Source organism: Ursus americanus, chromosome 14 (genome assembly GCF_024610735.1).
Source record: "Ursus americanus isolate L20-20 chromosome 14, mUrsAme1.1.p, whole genome shotgun sequence".
Classification (NCBI taxonomy): domain Eukaryota; kingdom Metazoa; phylum Chordata; class Mammalia; order Carnivora; family Ursidae; genus Ursus; species Ursus americanus.
The window spans coordinates 40,533,368-40,556,064 of NC_142140.1; the positions used below are offsets into that span (position 1 = coordinate 40,533,368).

A 22,697-nucleotide genomic window follows, 5' to 3' on the forward strand; every position below is an offset into this window, starting at 1 on the left:
GAATCAACAAATGCACAGAAAATGTAGTAAAAAATATTTTGGGGGGAGGGATTGAAAGGTTCTTTTCAGGTTTTACTCTGTGTATTTTTGTATTGTGTCCTTTTGTCATGAAAAACTGGTGGTTGGGAAAGTAATTACACAGTGCAGTCTGTTACAGTAAATGTTCATCTTTCTGTGTTGGGCTTGGAGTTTTTCATGAAGGTGAGCACTGGATGATGATGGATTTACAGTGAGATTCACGTAGGTTTCAATCATCTTTTATACTGTTTTCTTCTTTTAAAAAAACTCTCCCCCTAAAACATGATTTTTTTTTTCTTTCCAGTGAACCCAAAGAAAGACAGTGAAAACACACCCGTTAAAGGAGGAACTGTCGCAGATCTAGGTAAAAACCAAAACAGTCTATACACTCCTGTGTTGTTTTCTTTCTCAGAGATTCAGTTCCTCTGGTAATTCTTTCTTTCCTGAGAGATGTTGCTTCCAGTTGCTGCTGCCTTTTCGGTCCAGCACAGACGTTGACCATGGCTCCCTTAGCACTACTGTCATTTCATTTGCTGCCATATCAGGAAATTTAATTTCCTGTGATCCATTTTTTCCCATTCTTACTGATTTGATTTTGCATCTTTAGAACAAACGTCTGTTGACTCTTAAATGCTTTATTTTCTAAAGTATTTCTTCTAGCTTTCTAAATAGTGTAAAATGAGAATCACATCATCTGCTCATAGTATGTACAAGTTACAGAGTACATTTTCACAAGTGAGGCATAATCCTTGTATGTGCTGTTGGGTAAACAAGAGGAGTGTAGTCACTTGTTTAAGTTTAAAAAAATAGAGGTAGTTTTAAACATCTTTGTTCTTGAGTGTTATATATGGATCTCAGTTTCTTTCTTCACCCGTGAAATTCAAAGGAGGGTCTCCTGGGTGGCTCAGTCAGTTAAGCTTCTGCCTTCGGCTTAGGTCATGATCGCGGGATCCTAGGATTGAGCCCCACCCATGTCAGGCTCCCTGCTCAGCTGGGAGTCTGCTTCTCCCTCTCCCTCTCCCCTCTCCCCTTGCTCTTGCTCTCTCCCTCGCTCGCTCTCAAATAAATAAAATCTTTAAAAAAAAAAAATCAAAGGAGAACCTAGTGTTTTCCGTATATACTAAATTTTTGAATTTAGGGTATTTTACATCCGGAAGGGGTATTTGAGATTTCCTTATGTGGAAAATGAGACTTCAGTTTCTCTATCTCCTCACTAAGTGAATTCTGGATTTCAGACAAATTGCGGAGATTCTTTTTTTCCCCCCAGAGATCTTTTTTTTTTCCCTTAAAGATTTAGTTATTTATTTTAGAGAGAGAGAGAGCGTGCGTACGCATATGTGAACTTGTGAGCTGGGGGAGGGGCAGAGGGGGAGAGAATCCTCAAGCAGACTCCCCACCGAGCACAGAGCCTGACGTGGGGCTCCATCCCAGGACCCGTGAGATCATGACCTGAGCCAAAATCAAGAGTCAGCCGCTTAACTGACTGAGCCACCCAAGTGCCTCTTTCCCAGAGTTTCTTGATGACAGCTATGAGTAGGTGGTTAGGGTTTTTACTTCATTTCACTACACTCTCCTTTCTCTGGTTAAAGCCTGTCATTTAACATCAGTGGATGACTCCATTTTTGATTATGTCAAAAGTAGAAATAGGAAATTGTCTTGATGACATTTTATGTAAAGATGGTGTTAGGTCAACATAGTAAATGAAAAAGAAATGCTGTCAAAATATTATTCCTCTCTTAATTGTCTTTAACATTATTAACAGAATGTTAATAACTATTAACAATTTCCGTTTTCTGTAAGTTTTTATAATGCCTGTTCCACAACTGGTACTTACCATTGAATCAAAGGCCAGGAAAACAAAACTAGCTATATGCAGCCTTTTCAGTACTGTAGCAGGGTAAATGATTGTTAAGATTTGATGATCTTCACTGGGACAATTTGTTAAACAGAATGATAGTTTATATTTTTTAAGTATATATCCTGAAAAGGAATCAATCTGTAGTTTTAAGGGAGTAGGTGATTGTCCTTTTAGAAGTGGAGGTAAGTATTGGAGTGTTTTTGTAATAGACTTCATCAGAGGAGTCAAATTGAAGCCAGTTTTAAGAAATGGTTAGAAGTGTCAATTGGATTAAAATTTTTAGCGCTGGTTGTAAGAGGTCTTCCCTTTGTGAACGGTTTGAGGTCGAAATAGTAAGGGTTTTGTGGCTCAAAATGCTGCTCATCACAGCTGGAGAGCTAGAGTCTGTGGAATTTGAAACCGTTGTCCTGGCCTCTCATCCAGGGACCAACAGGCTTTCCATGTATCACTTAAGCATCTGGCTTTCTGCAGTAGGTATATTCTAAACCATGCCAGCGGTAACTGATCCATCAACTGGGACTTACTGGCCACAGAGCTGTTGACTGTTTTCACTGGTCCATATTCTGCCTTCTGTGTCACGTAGCTGCATATACCCAGTCCTTCCTTCCTTTCTGTCTTGAGATCTCCAGAAGGTCAAGGTCTAGGGGTTGAGGCGAGAGTGTGATTGCCTACATCTGGAAGGAGGAAGAGAACATTTATCATTATTGTTTAGGAATCAGGAAGCAGGACAGCTGTCCCTCCTACTTTAGTATTATCAGAAGCCTCTTTCCATTGGGTACCAAGACTACCGCAGGGTCAGAAATCTGTCATACTAAATTTAAATGGTACATATATTGACCAGAGAGAGATCATTAGGTTGTGTTCCCACCATCTAGAGAGATTGTTTATCGTGTGTTTTAGCAAGATCCAAAGGACAGAAAGTTCATTTTGACAACCTTATTTAGATCTGTTCATCACTTCCTGGAATAAAAGTAGTCACTGTGCAGAGCTGGATGCCCATAATTTATTTACCGCACAGTGAATCCCATATTCGTGCTAGCAGGTGTTTGTCTGACTTACAAATCAAGCGGCAGTGTCCGTCTCTGTTTTGCGTGAGTACCTGCCGGGTATCATTCTACATACGTTTGCATTTCACTGTAAAACCATGTTAGCCCCGTGTCATTGATGAGGAGATGGAGCCTGGAGGGGTTCAGTAATGTTTCCAAGCATACAGCTGTTAAGTGACAGAGCATAGACTCAGGTCCAGGTTTGTCTAACTTTCATGCCCATGCTCTGTGTCACTGCACTCTGCTCTTGTGCTGTGCTCATTTCTCTCAGCCTTTATTCATGCTCCTAGTGGCCTTTGAGATCTGTGAAGGCGTCGGGTCCGCCCCACCTGAGGCCCTTTGACCAGGCTGCTTCCTGTCCGGGGAAGGCTTGCTTTGTCCTTCCCTTGTGTTTCAGCTAAAATGTTACCTTTTCAGAGAGGCTTCCCTCTTCATTTGGAAGGGTCCACCCATTCAGCCCCTCTCTAAAATATATTGATTTGTTTTCCTCTGATACCATATGATACCTTTTGTGTGTTTTCTGTTCCATCTCCTACCACTCCTAACTGGGATGTGAACTCCACGAAGACAGGGACTTTTCTTTTTCTTTAATGTGTGCATTTGGACTGTGGCTGGCATGTTAGTAGAGGCACTCTACGAAATACAGTGGAAAGTTTGAAAACTACCTATTCATGTACTACTGATCTTTTATATTCTCTGAAATAGAGGTTGGTATACTTAACCTGGAAAGGGCCAGGTAGTAAATATTTTAGACTTTGTGGACCATATGGTCTCTGTCTCAGTTAATCAACTTTCCCATTATAATGCACACACAGCCTTCATTCATATATAAACAATTATCTACACTGGCACTTTTAGTTTTCGCTATGGAAATCAGCTGCCACATTTAAATTATACTTGGGTTTACTCTTGTTCTTTTGCAAGGCCAGCATTTATGTCCTGGAGTCCTCAGAATATATTAACATTCTTACCAGGACTTTGTCTCTAGTGATTGATTTTCATGTCTTTTCTTTACTCCTCATTTCCTTCACTCATTTCCTCTGAGATCCAAAATGTCATTACTTTGTTTCATCAAGTCTCAGGAGGCAAGAGCCCTAATCAAGTCCTTTACCTTTTATTAGCAAGATCATGACTGATAGTAATTAATTATAAACTCCTTGTTGTTGGAAATTTTTAATTATTAATGCTTTGAAGTTCTCACCTTTGTGCTTTTGTGTACAATTTCAATTTACTAAATTACTAGAGGTGGATTTGCTTTAGTAATGCTTTAGGTCTTTCCTTTTCTCTGTATGTAACAAAGTTTTAAAAATTATCTTGAAGTTTTCAAGTAATCTGAAGAACGTTTACCTGATTTTTAAATAAATCTTTTATTTTGATTTTACAGATGAACAGGATGAAGAAACAGTCACAACAGGAGGAAAGGTAACAATTTAGTTAGGCCTGGTGGAGAAGTAGCTGTCTGAGGGTCCTGTGTACGGAGCAGTAGGAACACTGATTAGAAGTGTCCTTAGAAATGTTCGATTTTGAGGCCCTTCTGATTTTTTTTTTAACACACCCTGAAATAACTTGTTTTTCTTAACTCTGAAAACTTTATTGAAAGGAAATTTCTATCTTCTCATGTAGTGTTCCTCTTATGCTGTAATTTCTGGTTCTGGTTGCAAGGTAGTAGTCAGAGCTGACTGCAGTGTTCCAGGTGTCCTCTGACAGGACAGGTAAGCAGGGCCCCTGTCGATTGCCTGGATTTTCTCACTTCCATTTCTGTGCGTACATCTCCAGCCCACAGCCTTTGAGCATTCTCAGAAGCTCTCACAGTCAGCAGCTTCCTGTTTCATCAGTCCTGTGGTAGAGACATAGCAGTCATTATGTTGTTGAAAGATGTTAGATTTAAGGCAGGATTTGACTTTCCTTTTTGGTAAATGGCCCATTGTTTATTCAGACTGTCATATTTGAGTGTGTTAAGTGTAGCTAATCCCTAATCCTTGAAATAACAATCCCCTTGAAATAACTCCCTTACTTTGCTGAAAATGGATAGTTCTTTTTCATTGAGTTAGAGAAATCCCCCAAATTGACATTTATTGTTTTTTATACATTCAAGGAATGAATGTATTTATGATTGGAGTTGCCTGGAAACTTTCAAGAAACTCATCTACATAAGGCTTTTTAACTGAATTGTTCTTATGATTCTTTTTTTTTTTAAGATTTTATTTTTTAAAGTTTTGTTTATTTTAGAGAGACCTAGTTCGAGTGACCGTGCATGCGCAAGTGAGGGGAGGGGCAGAGGGAGAGAATCTTCAAGCAGACTCCCCACTGAGTGCAAAGTCCGATGTGGGGCTTAATCTCAGGACTCAGGAGATCCTGATCTGAGCTAAAACCAAGGGTCGGGCACTTAACTGACTGAGCCACCCAGGCGCCCTAAAGATTTTATTTTTAAGTAAGCTCTATACCCAACGTGGGGCTCAAACTTACGACTGCAAGATCAAGAGTCGCACAGTCCACTGACTGAGTCAGCCAGGCACCCCTATGATTTTTTCTTTAAAATTAGACTTTTTAGTTAAAGAGCTGCTTAGCAACCATTAACAGATGTTATATTTGTAAGACGATGTCATCATTTAGTTAAATACTATTGTGTGGTAGTAAAAGAGACCAAAATAAAAAGCCAGACAATTGACCTGTATATATATTTTTTATGCCAGGGGCAGAGGGTATCTTGAAACCAAGGCCAAGTCTGTTGTAAAACTGAGATCAAAACTGGTTAGAAGTAGTTACTCTTAACAGCTGGTCCCATAATGTCATCCCGTGTGTGCCCTCATTCAGATAATTAAATCATGGACTATTGGCTTTTATTAATTGCAGTGCCAATCTTTCCCTGGTTTTCCTGCATAAAGGAAATTTTTTGTGTTCTAACTGAGTTTGTGAAACCTACTTGTTAAAAACTCATTAACCATGAGCATATTTTTTACTAGCTCCCCTGATTTGGGAAATAACATTTCTTACCTTTGTCATCAAAATTGTTTCAACATCATTTAAGTAACAAGCAGAGTTTCCTTGGGGCTTTCATACGTTACATTTTTTTTCTATATTCATTGATCTTAAGAAAATTATTGTCTTAAGTTTCTAGGCAGTAACACTAGATGCTCACTACAAATACTATAAATTTGATGAATTAAAGGTAGAAATTAAGCTATGGAACCAGTATAAAAGAGTATGATTCAAAATTTGGTTCTTAATTGAAAAAAATTTCGTAAGAATAAAAACAGTAAAATACCACAGATGAAAGGTTGATAGGTAAATGGTATAACTATAGAAAATAGGAAAATATCTGAATGTCCAAAAACTTACTTCCTGTGGTATCCTTGATAAAAATATTTGATCAGAAGTTAATTATGAAGAATCAGTAAGATAAATAGAGATTGTAAGATATTGCATAAGTCACTTGGTCTGGAATTTTGAAACATTTGAATGTCGTAAATCCCCCCCTCCCCCAAAGGGAGGCAGGGACTAAAGGAAACTAAAGAGATGTGAGTATCCTATAATGTGGATTCCTTGATCAGGTTCTGGTTTGGGGAGAAAAATGTATAAAGGGCATTTCTGGGTTAATTGGAACCATTTGAATATAAACTGTATTACATGATATGATTATTTAAAGCTAGTTATTATTACTCTTTACTGGTACCATAAGAAATGTTCTTGGGTTTTGACCCAAAGCAATGATTTTTAAATTACAGTATTAGCCAGTCCAGGTCTTTAGGTGGAATCGTTTGTAAAGCTTCCATAAATCTGATAAAAATCAGAGCTGACTTTCAGTAGTGAAAGTGATTGAGAGTGTAGGCCCTCATACTGAGTTTTCTGAAGTTATACCCTGTTTATAATTTCCTGGCTCTGTGCATCATTTTCTCATCCATAAAAGAGGTGATGATACCTGCTGTTATTGTGAGGAATGAATAAGATAAGGTGCATATAGTCACTAGCAGATACTTACTGATCAATATTTGGGATAGGGGAAGGCGTGCCATTATGCCTCATTAGTGTTCTTGAGTCACCTTCTAAAAAATAACTTGAGAACTAGTAATTTAGATTTGTGACTCCAGGATTAGAAAAATCTGGCCAAGTAAGAAGCAAGCTATTGTGGGAAAAGTTTCGGGCCTTCTCTGAGTTGATTATCTCATCTGTAAAAGGGAAGAATCTACAATGTCATTTGGACATCTTATGAAGGTACTTTAAAAACTGTGAAAGGCTGTTTTTAATTAAAATTTGTTTTTCTGAGCCTTGAAATTGAATCAGGTAACTTTATTTTGTGCTCTAATATGAGTAGCTTGAAAGTGGCTATTTATGTCCTGTAGTTCTCTGTTTCTCTAAACTCTGGCTTCTTTTCTGTAGGAAGATGAAGATCCTAGCAAAGGTGATCAGAGTCGCTCACTTGACCCTGGAGAAGATAACGTGACAGAGCAGACCAATCACATTATTATTCCTAGTTATGCATCATGGTTTGATTATAACTGGTGAGTGGGCCACATACACCTGTGAGTATGGTACTTAGGTGTGGGAGAACTTCCCTGCCCAAATCCCTGTATCACTAATCACTGTCAAATTGAATGAAGGGAAATCTTTAAAAAAAAAAAGTTGGGTGGGGGAGCCTGGGTGGGTCAGTTGATTAAGTGTCTGTGTTCAGCTCAGGCCCTGATCTCAGGGTCCTGGGATTGAGCCCCACATCAGGCTCTCTGCTCAGCGGGGAGTCTGCTTCTTTCTCTCACTCTCCCTCTGTGCTCTCCCTCTCTCTATCAAATAAATAAATAAAATCTTTAATAAAATGGATGAAGGGAGATGAAAAGTGATTCTATTTTCACTTTGGAATGTGTTCTTTAGAGCAGTTTAGGGATGGAAACTAAATTGCGTTGTACCTAGGGATTGTAAAATTTTGTCAGTTTAGACTTAACTCATTTAGGATCAGTTACAATTCAGACAGGCAAGTAAGTATTTAATAATTTTAAAATACCGGCATTCATTATATGATTTTAAAATATAAGGGATGCCTGGCTGGCTCAGTTGGTGGAGTGGTGCAACTCTCGATCTTGGGGTTGTAAGTTCGAGCCCCACATTGGGTGTAGGGATTACTGAAAAATTAAAAAAAAAATCTTAAAAAAAATACATTAAAGAAATACATTTTAAAAAGAACCCCTCTCACTACCTACTAATGGCTTCATCTTAATAGGATTTTTTTTTTTAAGTGAGTTCTACACCCAGTGTAGAACCCTTGAGTTTGAACTCATGACCCTGAGATCAAAAGTCACATGCTTTACTGACCGAGCCCACCAGGTGCCCCAGTAGGAAATATTTTTAACGTTAAGAGGCTTTTCATGTATAAAAACTTAAAAGAATGGGGCACCTGGGTGGCTCAGTCGGTTAAGCGTCTGCCTTCGGCTCAGGTCATGATCCCAGGAGTCCTGGAATCGAGCCCCGCATCAGGCTCCCTGTGCAGCGGGGTGTCTGATTCTGCCCCTCCCCCTGCTCCTTCTCTCTCTCTCTCTCAAATAAATAAATAATCTTTAATAAGAAAACTTTAAGAAAACACCTTCCTCAGCATCTTCCCTGTCATGTACCACAGCAGTGTGGCATCATTGGAGTGCCGTTAGAGTCCTGTGTATCTTATTTGTTGATTACTTACGAAGTGTGACTATTTCATATCAGGCTGATTTTTATTTGGCTTTTTAGTTTTAAATATATGTACCAGAACTTACCCCTCCAAGCAGTTGGCTTCTTTAAGGTACTTTCATTAGAAAGTTGTACACTTAACTCTAATGATGTTGCCCTTACTTGGAATCTTGTGGTCTTATTTGGATCTATTGCTTGCTCTCAGTTGTTAAACATTATTTTTCTTTAAGGATAAATGTGATTTTATGTATGTGTGTCTTTATACATATACGTGTCTTAATACGTGCATTTGGACATATATATATATATATCTTCAGAAGGCAGTTTAAAAGAATAGGGTGGATGATTCACTTGGATATATACCTAACTTTTTTCTAAAAACCACAAAGTATGACTCTAACATTGAGACTTTTCTGCATGCCTTTAAGATCAACTCTGAATGCCATTCCTAAATGGTTTGAATAAAAAGAACCTGGGACAGAATAAGTATATAGCTCTTCTCTGAAGGTCAATCGTCTTTACATTGATGATGTGTATTTTTAAATTTGGAAGCGTCTCAGTCTCACTATTGGTAATTGTAATTGCATTTCAGATTCAGAATGGCTTAAAAGGACATACTTGAGAAACTAGTGTTCTTTTCCTCTAAAATTAAAAAAAAAAAGTGCAGTCATAACAGTATATATAACTTGGTAGGTTTTTACAGGTTGCAGAAACACTCATTTGCATCATAACCATTGCATGTCCCATGCCTTGCTCTTATGGATAGTGGAGGTGTAAGTCACATCCCTGTTTTATGGATAAAGACAAGTACTGTGTGTCAGTGAAAGCATTTCACTGTTGCAGTGGAGAGTTGGAAGAACTCGGGTTTTCTGATTCTGATCACCCCACTTCCTGACTCATTCTCAGAACCTAAGGAGTCAGCTCCCAGCAATTCAGAAAAGAAAGTGTTAGGGGTTAAACATTTGTGTGTGTTTTGCTCTTGGTGAATATAGAAATTGTGTTTTTTGTGGGCTTCCTAACTTTTAAAACAATGAGAGGTGTATTTGAACTATATAATTAATTGCTTACAGCTATTTTTATAGTAAAACTTGTAAAAATCATTATACATATCTATGTAATATTAATTCATTTTAGAAATTATCTTCCTAGAAGTTTTCAGGTAATTCATTATTTTTATAGTATTTGGCAGTACAGATCCCGTTCAAACAATTTAAATGTTCCCAAATAATGCAAGAGTGAATGCTTTTTTTTTTTTTTTAAAGTAAACTCTGTACCCAGCGGGGGATCGAACTCAGGACCCTAAGGTCAAGAGTCACATGCTCTACTGACTAAGCCAGCCAGCCGATGCCTTTAGTTACGTTCACAGATTATTGATTTACTCTTCCCTGCATAACCAGTACATGTTGCATGTCTGGAAAGCCACTAAGAAACTAGAAGGTGTTCTCAGTAAAAACATTGATTAGTATGTGTCAGAACCTTTGTAAGAGATACACAGTTGGGTCATTTGTGGAGTGCATTAGGCCTGATTTTTACCTGGTCTCTGTAGTGCTTGATAAGCCTTTAACATTTTATAAAATTATCAGTGCCTTTATCTCAATATTAAAAATTAGTTCTATAACACTTTTTAAAGGCAGTAGATTACTGAAATCTTTAAAAAAATTCAGTTTAGCACAAAGTTTCTGAGGGCTGGACAAAAGGGCGCATTGATGTTAAGAGCGCGGGAGACTGATTTTGTAAATTCCATCATCTTTTGGCCAGTAGTTCACTTCATCGGTGTGTTGCCGTGCCAGCTGCTGTGATGTCTGTCCATTTCCGAAGAACTCTTTGTATTTTGTGGCTCATCATCTACTTATGATGTGTTAATGTCAAGAACGTAATAAAACGTATAGTTTTCAATGTGTTGATAGAAGTTTTTGAGTTTGGGTATGGGAATAAAAAAACTATAAGTCTTGAGGGTGAGAGAGGGAAAGCTTTCTTTAACTTTATCATATGCTGCTAATACATAGGAACTTCTGCAAGCCATTAATTTTTGAAAATAATGGTCAGTTTTTGGATTTATCAGTTTTACTTTGAAAATTAAACTTAGCTTAAATTTCAAGATTTCATTTTTCTAAGAGGACTTTTAATTTTTTATTCCCCAGTATTCACGTGATTGAACGGCGTGCTCTTCCTGAGTTCTTCAATGGAAAAAACAAATCCAAGACTCCAGAAATGTGAGTGAAATGTGAAGGTGTAATTCTGATACTATTACTTACTTCAGAAGGGGCCAGTGTCTAGAAAAACTGTTCATTTGAATGTGTTGGGCAGGGGCTTTTAAAAGGTTACTTCTGAGTTCATTTTTGCTAATGTGTGGAAGTTTGCAAATGTGTGATTCCATTCAGATTCCGTTCCATTCCATTCAGAACAGTGTTCATATCTCAGCCACACAGAATTTCTTGTTATAGAGGGAATTGTTCCAGATTTGTTCTTCTTTCATTTGCATCTTAAACCTACAACCTTGAACCACATGCATGTCAGCTCTTACAGCAAAGATTGGTTAACAGGCATTCACTAAAATGGGTTCAGGTTGTCCCTAACAGTTCCCATCTTGTGTACATATATGTTATAGATAATATAATATAATATAATATAATATAATATAATATAATATAATATAATATAATATATGTATAGTAATTTAGGAGAAAGTGGGATCTTTATCTTATTTTCCTGATGAATGACTAGTAATAGAAAGAATGTCAAATATGATGACATAGCTGTCTATAAATCGATCTTAATTACATAAAGCATTGTTGTGCTTTTGCATTGGAAATACAGAAACTTGGATGGAAGAATCTTGTCAGGAAATATTTTTGTCTTTGCCTGGTGACCCTGAAATCACATTTTCTGGAAACCCTTTCCCCTAAAATAAATCCGCACCTATCATACTAAAAATATCATTCTGTATATTATCTCTATAGTATTAATTCATTGTTTGTTATGCTCATGTGACTTCACAAATAGATGTCTCTTGTTTAAATTGTCAGAGAAGGATCATTTTCTACATAGAACATGTTGGAATATAGATAATTGAATAATAAATATTTTCTTATAATAGATTGTCCATGATAGTTTGAGATTTTAAGTTTAGATGTCAGAGATAATTCCAGCCTTCCCATAACAAAGCTATAAGGTTTCATTTGAAACCATAATCAGAGAGTTGGCATAAGAAAGCCTTTTAGGTTTTCCATCTAGTTAGACATGGTATATTCTTCTAGCTAACGTGCCGATGGCCAGCCTTTGTAAATACCTATGGTTCTTGGCAGTCTTCTGTTTACAAGCATAGTTTAGTGTTTTAGCCAGCTTAAATTTAAAAATTTACCTTTAGGTCTTTGTTTATCCGCCTGTGCTTAATACAGGACCTTTTTTTGAGCAGTGTATCTTTTCTACTCTGATGTAGCTACCCTTAACCTGCCAGACTTTTGTTTTACTTTTGTGGCAAGAACTTTTGCTGGGTCTCTAGCTTTTCAGCACTCTTGTTTTAAATATTTTATTGCAGAAATGCTTGGGTATGTTGTGAAATCTGCTATGACTCAGTTTTTCTCTCCTTTTTTTAATCCGTTCTTGTCTTAGCTTTGATTTTGGCCCCATGGGTTCTAGTCCTCGCCTAGCTGGGGATATAGTCATTGTTGGAGCCAGATCCACATGTGGCTCTAGGAGGAATCTAGAAATGAGATGCAGCATGTGTTAAGAGCATAGATTCCAGAGCGGCACACCCCCCCCTCCCCTGCCCATGTTGAATTCTAGCTCCATGCTTAACCAGCCTTGTGGTCTAGTACACATTCTTTAATCACTCTGTGCTTTAGTTTGCTCATTGATAAATGAGATGATAGTACATCCTACTTCATGGAGAATTGTGAGGTTTAAATGAATTATGACTGGATACATAGTAGTTAGGGAGACAGCCTAAGTAACCAGGTGTTATTTGCAAATTCTGCAGGGCACTAAGGATTTGTCCACTCAGCCCTGTGACCACTTTTGTATTTAAGTTAGTTCACATTGTTACTACTGCTATTATTATTATTATTATTTTTAATGTAAACTCTGTGCCCAATGTGGGTCTCGAACTCACCTCCCCAAGATCAGGAGTTGCATGTTCTACAGCTGAGCCTGCCAGGCGCCCCTGTGTTACTTCACATTAACTTCATCAGGTTTTACTCCATTTTACTTCTTGTTAAATATTAGTAAATAGTTGTTTTGCATATTAGGGGTTCTTATCCTTGGTTACATTCATGACTGTAAATACTCAATACTGTTGTTGGTTGGAATAGTAACTTTTTATTGGATTTGGTTGTGAGGAATAGGATGATTTTGGGCTCTATGAGCTATTATTTCTGAAGGATGTGTGTCCACCTTATGAATTTTGCCACTGCTTTTTAGATACTTGGCATATCGAAATTTTATGATTGACACATATCGCCTAAACCCCCAAGAGTATTTAACCAGCACTGCTTGTCGGAGGAACTTGACCGGAGACGTGTGTGCTGTGATGAGGTAAAACACTGCTTTTTTCTCAGATGCTTCATTTCAGGTGGTTACTGATGTACGGCTGTTTCATGTTGGACTCATTAAACTCGATGTTGTCTTTGTTAATAAAATACTGTAATCAGATGTCTTTTATTTAGGGGTTGAATGAATGTATTTAATACCTTGGCGTTTTCTCCTCATTTTAAGATTTTACAATTGACATCTTTTATTTTATCATGAAATCATAAAATGACCAGGGATGGAGAGTGAGCTGAGCTGGAGAGTGGATAAGCTCTGTATGCTATAGATCTGTCTAAAGAAACAAATCAAATGTGTATCTCCTTGTTTGAATTTGGTCTGTGTGTGAGTTCTTTCACTATGGACTTAACGTTTCTTCTCTTATTTCTGTGATTGAAATAATTAGGCTTTGTGAACTAGGTTTTGGGGTGCTATGCTGTCAACATTGAGTTTATAGATATTGTCCCTTCTACAACAAACCGAACTTGTCAGTTAACTTTGTGATGGTTCATAGCCTACAGAGAATGTTTACTTGTTTTAGTGTTCTTATTTTTTAGTGAAATGTATGATGGTTACGTAGGAGATGGGGTACATTCTCTAGATTTTAACTTTCAGAGCTTTGCTCTTCCAGGGTTCATGCCTTTTTGGAGCAGTGGGGACTTGTTAATTACCAAGTGGATCCAGAAAGTCGACCCATGGCAATGGGACCTCCTCCTACTCCTCATTTTAATGTATTAGCTGATACCCCCTCTGGGCTTGTGCCTCTACATCTTCGATCACCTCAGGTAACTTAATTGTTACATTGCTATTATTATAATTCTGGTATTAGTGATTATTACACTAATAAACTAGTATTAGGTATTATTATTACACTATACACTGATTGTGTGAGACTTCTTCCCCTTCCTGACATTTGGAAAGTGGACATCCATACACATATTCTGGAAAAGATGAGTATGTCAACTAGATTTTATAAAGCCTTAAGTTAGAATAACGTGAGTCTAAGGTATAAATTGTTCTTCACATGAAACGGGAGAGCATATTAAAGAAAACTTGTCTGTTTTCTCTGGGATTTAAAAGAGGCAGAAAAATGGTGCTTACACAGTATGTTGAAATGTTGTTGGAAGTGTAGGGTGAAGGTGTGGGTATTTTTTTTTTTCTTTTTTTGTAAGATCTCCTTAGGTGTCAGTATTAAGCAATGTCTTAAAAACTTCTATCCCCTTGACTTTGTATTGGTTAATACAGCCATTTATCATTTTTCCAACTCCTAGGTCCCTGCTGCTCAGCAGATGTTAAATTTTCCTGAGAAGAACAAGGAAAAACCAATTGACTTGCAGAACTTTGGTCTTCGAACTGACATTTACTCCAAGAAAACCTTAGCAAAGGTAAGGACATTTTTCTAGGCACAGTTGGTCTGCAATTCAGCATGTCCCCTTCTTTGTCCTTCTAAAAAGTGTCATTTTTCATAAGAAACTTAACTTTCTATTGTGTAAGAAGGTACACATTCTACTTAACCTTGTTGGCATTTTATAAAACAACAATCACTTATCTTACTATTTCTTCTGTATGGTTAGAATATAGGTATTTTATATTTTATATGATTAATATGTTAAAGAAAACAAGAAAAAGGGGAGAATTTCAACATAATTGAAATCTATAGAAAGGATCAAATGAATATTGTGAAATTGAAAAATACACCTGAAATTAACTCACTGGATGGTTTTAACTGCAGGCTGAACACAACAGAAGATAGGATTAGTGAGCTCTATACAGGATAGTAGATATATTGAAACTAAAGCACCAAGAGAAAAAGAAACTGGATGAGGGTGAGGGAGGGGGACAGAGAGAATGGAATGCAAGGGCTAGGTGAGCTACTGTAAAAAGAATTCATGTTTATCATTAAAGACCTGTAAGAAGAGAAAGAATGAAGCAAAAGTGATATTAGAAGATGTAATGGCTAAACATTTTTGGTTAAAAAAAAAGATAATAACTCATAAGAGCCTGAACAGATCCAAATACAGAGGAAACCGTGTTCAGGCACATCATGCTTAAACTTACCTTAAAAACTAACATCTTAAAGACAGCCACATTGGGGGGGGGGAGGCGGTGAGTGGGGTTGGAGAAGGACACATAAAATTCCAAGGAACAATCATAAAACTGATGTCTGACTTTTCAACAGAAATGACAGAAGCCAGAGGGGACAGCATAATATTTTAAAATGCTGAAGGTGAAGCTGTTGTTCTGGAGTTGTGTTTCCAGCAGAAGTACCTTTCAGGAGTGAAAGGGCAGTAAAGACATTGAGAAAGGTGTTAGGGCATCACTAGCACACAGGGTAGGAAACCCAAGAGAAGTTTTTCAGGGTGAAGGACTCTGATCCCTGACGGATGCACATGACTAGGAAGGAAGCAGTCCAGGGAAAAGAATGAATGTGTGGTTAAATATAAAGGAGTGTGGACTGTTGAAGCAGTGATCATTTTCGGGGGTTTATAACATGTAGAAGTGGCCAAAATGGCAGAAAAACAATTATATGAAGTCCAAGTCCTGATATCCTTTAGAAATGGGATCAGAATGCTGATTCCGGTTAAACTATGTAATACTTTGGGAAAGCATTTTGGAAGAGGCCTGGATCTACGTGAAGAAGAATGAGTGCCAGCAGAGGTCAACACCTGTGTCCATGAAAAGAGCTTTTCTCCTCATTTGCAGTTTTAAGAATGATAACCAGCAAACCTTTAGGTTTACAACATGTGAATGTTAAAGAGCACACATGGCTCAAGGCACAGGAGGGGAAAGTGGAAGTATACCGCATTAAAGTTCGCTACTAGATAGGGCATGTAAGGTAGTATTTGAAGATACACTGTGGCAAGTTAGACATGAGTATTGTGAATCGTAGAGTATTTAAAGACTCGTAACCAATAAGTTAATAATGGAGATAAAGACAATAAGAGTCCAAAAAAAGTTACTCTATAAGAGGGAAGGAATGAGAAAGGCAGGGGATAGATGTGCCCCGTAGACAAAGCCAGATGGGAGGTATATGCATGTCCACGGGGATAGCAATAACCTTGAGTGTAAGTGGTTGGAATATTCCCGTTAAGCAGCAGAGATTGTCAAGTTGCATAAAAAACTAAGTACAAGCATGTATTGTCTATAATAAATCCCCATGAAATATAAAAATAAAAGAATGAGGAAAAACATGCCTTCTAAACATTAATCAGAAGAACACCAGAGTCATGATGTTAATATTAGCAAAAGTAGACATTAGGGCACGTTATTTTACTAGAATTAAACCGTGGATATTTCATAATAATAAAGGAGTTAATCAAAAGGATATAATTGTCCCAAGTATGTGTACAGTTAATTTAAAAACTTCAAAATATATAAAACAAATACTGATAGAATAGAAAGGAGCAATAGGCAGACACACAAATATAGTTGGAAATTTCAGCAGTCCATTCTCAGTAATTGATAGAACAAGTAGATTGAAAGTTTACTGACTTAGAAGACAGACCAACACTGTGAACCAATATGACCTATTTGGTATGTAGAAGGCTCTGTGCAAAATAACAAAAACACTGTTTTTTTTTTAAGATTTTATTTATTAGAGAGCATGAGCTGGGGTGGGGGAAGAAGGGGCAAAGGGAGAGGGAGACGCAGACTGCCCACTGAGCAAGGAGTCTGAGGCAGGGCTTGATCCCAAGACCCTGTGATCATGACCTGAGCTGAAGGCAGATGCTTAACCAACTGAGCTACTCAGGTGCCCTGAAAACACAATTCTTTTAAAGTTCTTGGGGAACACTCACCAAAGTATATTCAGTTCTGAGCCATAAAATGGGTTTCAAGAAATTTTAAAGGAGTGATACTATAAAATTGTATGATTTCAGATGTGTGATATAAATGTGGTTGGCTAACCACAACAAAATTAAGCTAGAAACCAAAACCAGAAAAACAGTAGAAAATGAATGAAATAAGGAGATGGTTATTTGGAAGGATCAATACATTTGATAAGCCTTTAACTGAAGTGATCAAGAAGAAGAGAAGACACAGATTATGGATCAGAAAAGAGAGAGAGGGAGAAAGAGAATCTTAAGCAGGTTTCTTGCCCAGCGTGGATCCTGATGTGGGGCTCAGTCTCACCACCCTAAGATCATTATAATCTGAGCTGAAGTCAAGAGTCAGGCTTAACTGACTGAGCCACCGGGGCACCCCCATGACATCTTATAAGAGATGAATGCTGAGGGATTTGCAGACAGAAGAGGAAAGGACAGGGTACCTGGGTGGCTTAGTTGGTTAAGCATCTGCCTTCGGCTCAGGTTGTTATCCCAGGGTCCTGAGATCGAGCCCCGCATCGGCTTCCTGCTCTGCAGGGAGCTTGCTTCTCCCTCTGCCTCTTCCTCTCTCTACCTCTCTCTGTCTCTCATGAATAAATAAATAAAATCTTTTAAAGAAAAAAGAAGAGGGAAGTGCACAGGTTAAAATGAGGTGGCTACAAACCAAGGAGTTCTGAGGCAGCCACTAGAAAGCAGAAGAGGTGTAGAATGAATTCTCTCCGAGAGCATCCAGAAGGAGTGCGGCCCTGCTTAACACTGTAATTTTTTGTCTCAGTTGTATTGATTTTGGACTAATAGCCTCCTGAGCTGTGAGAATGAATTTTTGTTAGGCCATCAGATTTATGATAATTTGATTACAGTAGCCACAGGAAACTAATGCACTTGAATAGCCTTGTATTGGTTATATCTATATATAGTGAGACACCTTCCTGAATACAAAACTCTAGGCCCAGGTGATTCTACTGATGATTTGTACCAAACATTTTTTTTAAGATTTATTTGTCAGAGAGAGAGCACAAACGGGGAGCAGCAGGACAGAGGGAGAAGCAGGCTCCCTGCTGAGCAGGAAGCCCGATGTGGGACTCGATCCCAGGACTTTGGGATCATGACCTGAGCCAAAGGCACACTCCCAACCGACTAAGCCACCCAGGCGTCCCAGGACCAAACATTTAAGGAAGAAATAATACCAACCTATATAAACTCTTCCAGGAAATAAAAGTAGAGGGAACACTATTATAGCTATATATATAAACACACCCAGTCACTGAGCTCCTGGCTATATAAATAAGATAAATGAGTTTAAAAAAAGAATGAATATATAAAAGAATGTGCATGAGTGTCCTTAGCAGCCTTATCTAAGATAGCCAAAAACTGTAAACAGTGATCAGTCAAGCATGGATATGGATGGATAAATTGTGGTTTAGTCAAACAATGTAGTATTAACACAGAAATGAAAAGAATTAACTTCCTTCATGTAAAGAGTGTGGTTGAATGTCATTGACATAATATTAAGCCAGACCCACAAACTCATACTGAAAGGTTTACAAAATTCAGATCCAAGAAAAACTAACCTATGATTATAGAATTGAGAACAGTGTGTACTTCTGTGGGTTGCTATCAACTGGAGGTTTAAAGGAGAGACCCCTTGGATGTTGATTTGAGTGGTCATTATATGCGTATATATGTGAAATTGTATTTAACTGTACACCGAAGATTTGGGTATTTTATCGTAGATACATTCTACCCCAATAAACACAAAAGAAAAAATTTCTAAAGTCATGCAAAAATCCTCACAGACATCTCATGGGCCCTGTTGAGATTATGCACTCTTCCCAGAACCAGTTTTTATCAAGAGGAAAAACTATCCTTTGTGGCTGAGAGGTAGAGAAGTGCTCACTGCGCACGTACCCAATAAATGCCGTCATGCGTAGCTTGTACGGATCTTTCCTGCAGTCAGGTTTGCCTTTTTCAGGACTTGGGTCAAGTGTTAATGAATTTTGTTCCTCTCGGAGCTCCAAATCTAATTGATGGTCACTTCTGAGGTTGGTTCACTAAAAGATGAACATTGGTTGTTGTAAAGTAATCCTTAAGGAATCTGAACAATGTATTGTGAATTATAGCTATATGCATTTTTTCCCCTCTCACAGAGTCATGCTGTAGGCCTTGAATTCTACAATGCTTAGATTCCTCTTTATTCTCTAGTTAAAGGACTAGTTATTTTTAGTACATTTTTTGCAAAAATTTCAGAATGGTATGTATTGAATACCATGGAAACCTAGCAAGTCATAATTTAATTTTTACCCACAGTATATAGCAGAGTTATGCAGAAAGGTTGAGTCAAATAACTTGAAAAGCTTTATTGTCACAATCAAGGAAATAACAGGCCATAGAAATTTTCTCTTCATTTATAAAATTGTAATCTCCCGAAGTAGAGTTTTCAGAGAAGGGATATGTTAGAATTGGTAACATTTATAGGTGAAGAATAACGTCAGGTATACCACACATCCAATTCTCTGCCAGTCTATGAATGGAGTAAGGCCTACCAACTCACGAAGTATGAATCAATTGATAAATCTTAATTTTTACATAATACAAAGTTGGCTTTCTTCTACCCCATGCTTATGTGAATTGGCAATTAAAGGGATTCTTACAGAAAGTGATTTGAAGTTTAAAGAATCACTTGGTGATTATTTTAATCAAGAGCTGTTAAAATTGAGAATATGAACTTGTTACAGTTGGAATTAAGAGTCCCTCAGAGCGATTTGTCTTTGAATCTTGGAAAAAGTACTTCTTTGAAGTTATACCAAATATTTGTATTATGTATAATATCATAGCCAGTTCATGGCATGCATTAAAATGTTGTAGCCTTTGTAGCTTCAAAGGTATCGTTAAGTATCAAAATAATAGAAATAACATATCTGAGTGGTCTGTGAGTCCTTGTTGGACAGCAAGAGATCGTTGACATAGATCTGCCTTTCTGCTGGATGTTTAGGGTCCTGAAGTGTTTTATCCCTCTTGCTCAGGGACTTATTTTGTGGTTTGCATAAAACAGCCCCCTCTACATAGAAGGGACTTGTGCAGAGCTCCATGTTCAGCCTTTAGGAAACGAGTACCTAATTTCTGGTTTTGTTTCTTCAGAGTAAAGGTGCTAGTGCTGGAAGAGAATGGACTGAACAGGAGACCCTTCTGCTCCTGGAGGTAAGCGCATGAATAGCAGAGCCCTGTTACCACACAGGAGATGGGTGCTTAGTTTGTGCGACTCACATTTGAAGTATCCCTTTGGAATTAATCCTGAAGTTTTTTGAACCATGTATTGAGTTTTTTTTTTTTTTTTTAAAGATTTTATTTATTTATTCGACAGAGAGAGAGACAGCCAGTGAGAGAGGGAACACAAGCAGGGGGAGTGGGAAAGGAAGAAGCAGGCTCATAGCAGAGGAGCCTGATGTGGGGCTCGATCCCATAACGCCAGGATCACACCCTGAGCCGAAGGCAGACGCTTAACCGCTATGCCACCCAGGCGCCCCTGAACCATGTATTGAGTTTTAATAGAATTTTCTTGGACCGTCATTATTTACATATTGTACCTTAAAGTGATGTACTGGCTATCCGTAGGGAAGAACAAGCCTGGATATGTGGGGTTTTTGGCCCAGGTTGTGTTGTTTTGTCTATTTGAAATCTTTGCCAATGTGAAACAAATATTGGAGCTTTGCAAAAGTAGTCTAGATTTCTAATTTTCCTCCAAAATTGGAAGATGGGGCAATTCTGGCACCTCATTCCCACATAGCAATAATTGGCTGACCTCAAGTACCAGATGTTCCTTTGAAGTGGAGTCTTTCTTCAGTTTCCAGTTTTCTTTAAACTTAGCCCACCTTTGTCATTGTCGATGCGTTCTCTAGTGCTTGTATGCTTTCAAGTGTACAGCCTCTGTATTTGCCAAAAGGGGATTCCAGAAAAGTCGATAAAGACATCTGTCCCTGAAAATAGTGTTTTGTTCTTGAAAGCAGAATACTATGGTAAACCGATGATAATTCAAGATACCTGTCAGTCAGCTTGTTGAATGCTTTTTGGATTTCTTCATGTCTTTGGAGATTCTTGCAAATACTTACACAGGTAGATCTTAGTAATTATTTCTGCCCTGGAGAGTAGGAAATACAGAATATTGGGGTCCATATTTATCAACCATTTCTGAAGAACCATTTGTCTTTGGCGTAGAAGAGTCATTGGGTAACAAGAAGACTGTGTGACACTACTTATTAGTATTTGTGGGTAGAATGTGCATGTAAGAGCTAAATTAGGACTAAATGAGGAAGTTTACTGTTTGATCTCTTAGGAATGCTTTTGCCTACAAAGAACAGAAAATCTAGCAGTAGATTAAACCAAAAGGACATTGGTTTTTTTGTTCAACTGGCTGTCTTCAGATTGGCAATTCCAACATTCCTTTTTTTTTTTTTTTTTGGTTAAGATTTTATTTATTTATTTATTGTGAGAGCGAGAACATGCGCGTGCTTACACAAGTGTGGGGGAGGCAGAAGGAAAAGAAGAAGCAGAAGCAGAGTTCCGGCTGAGCAGGGAGCCCGATGCGGGACTTGATCCCAGGACCCTGAGATCATGACCTGAGCTGAAGGCAGATGCTGAACCAACTGAGCCACCCAGGCACCACCCCCAGCATTCTTTGCACTGCTCAAGTTTATCAGCGGGTTCCTAGCTTTTCTGTTGTGTTGTTCCACCTTCTTTAGATGTCCATGTTCTGTCTCCGTGTTTTCTCTTCTGGTCACAGGAAGGCTTGTTTGTTTCCTGGGTTCATATCCCCATTAAAAATAGGAAGAAAGTTGGAAAGGGCACTTCTGGGGCCTTTTCTTCTTCTTGGGCTCTTCTTGGAATAAAAAGCTTAACGAGAAGTTGCTCATCAGTCTTTTTAGACGGGAGTATGCTATACCACCTGGGTGTCTGCAGTAAGTTTGGTGTCAGTACGGTGACCTCCCCAGAGCAGGGGCCCACCATGGTGCCTGAGGCAAGGTGAACTGGCCTGGTCAGAAATGGAGCAGATCAGGGGCGCCTGGGTGGCACAGCGGTTAAGCGTCTGCCTTCGGCTCAGGGCGTGATCCTGGCGTTATGGGATCGAGCCCCACATCAGGCTCCTCCGCTGTGAGCCTGCTTCTTCCTCTCCCACTCCCCCTGCTTGTGTTCCCTCTCTCGTTGGCTGTCTCTATCTCTGTCGAATAAATAAATAAAATCTTTAAAAAAAAAAAAAAAAAGAAATGGAGCAGATCAGAACTCCCGTGCTGATCAGAAAATGTCTGCCAGATATCTGTGCCTCCAAACCATGGTGTCAGCCATTTGTTCTAATGAAAACGGCCTTCTATGAAAATGGTTAGTTGAGCTTGATACTCAAGTGACGCACAGTGCTTTCCTTCAGACTGCTAGCATGCTCGGATGGTTGATTTATAGTCCTCTCGTGTGCCTCACGTTTCATTGTACCAAATACTGAAAACAAGTGGACTTGGATGTTTAGATTCATAAAATTAATAATTTTAAAGTAAAGTTGGATTGCTTTTGTGAGTATGTGGCAGTGAAGAGTAGAGAGCCTCTGAAGACAGTCTGGTACCACTGCCTTGATTCATGCTGAGGCTCACTCACCACTGCTTTTGCACCGACCGTGCACATGTCATTGTAATGAAAAAGGCAACGGTGTCCTGTTGTTACTAGGAAAACGGGTTGATCTCTGGGCCCCCCTGAAAGAGTGGTGCCCCGTGGGCCTTGCAGGCGACACTGAGATAC

General features: G+C 38.4%; 1 protein-coding gene across 4 annotated transcripts in view; it reads left to right on the plus strand.

Moving 5' to 3' along the window:
- The window catches only part of SMARCC1 (SWI/SNF related BAF chromatin remodeling complex subunit C1), a 169,530-nt gene that overhangs the window by 68,441 nt on the left and 78,392 nt on the right, over positions 1–22,697 (plus strand). For all 4 annotated transcript variants that reach the window (XM_087867088.1, XM_087867090.1, XM_045778834.2 and 1 more), the window contains 8 exons: positions 323–382; positions 4,307–4,344; positions 7,300–7,421; positions 10,713–10,784; positions 12,991–13,104; positions 13,727–13,880; positions 14,367–14,480; positions 20,058–20,117. In XM_087867088.1, the coding sequence (XP_087723214.1) occupies positions 323–382; positions 4,307–4,344; positions 7,300–7,421; positions 10,713–10,784; positions 12,991–13,104; positions 13,727–13,880; positions 14,367–14,480; positions 20,058–20,117 (734 nt within the window). The remainder of the gene's footprint in view (positions 1–322; positions 383–4,306; positions 4,345–7,299; positions 7,422–10,712; positions 10,785–12,990; positions 13,105–13,726; positions 13,881–14,366; positions 14,481–20,057; positions 20,118–22,697) is intronic.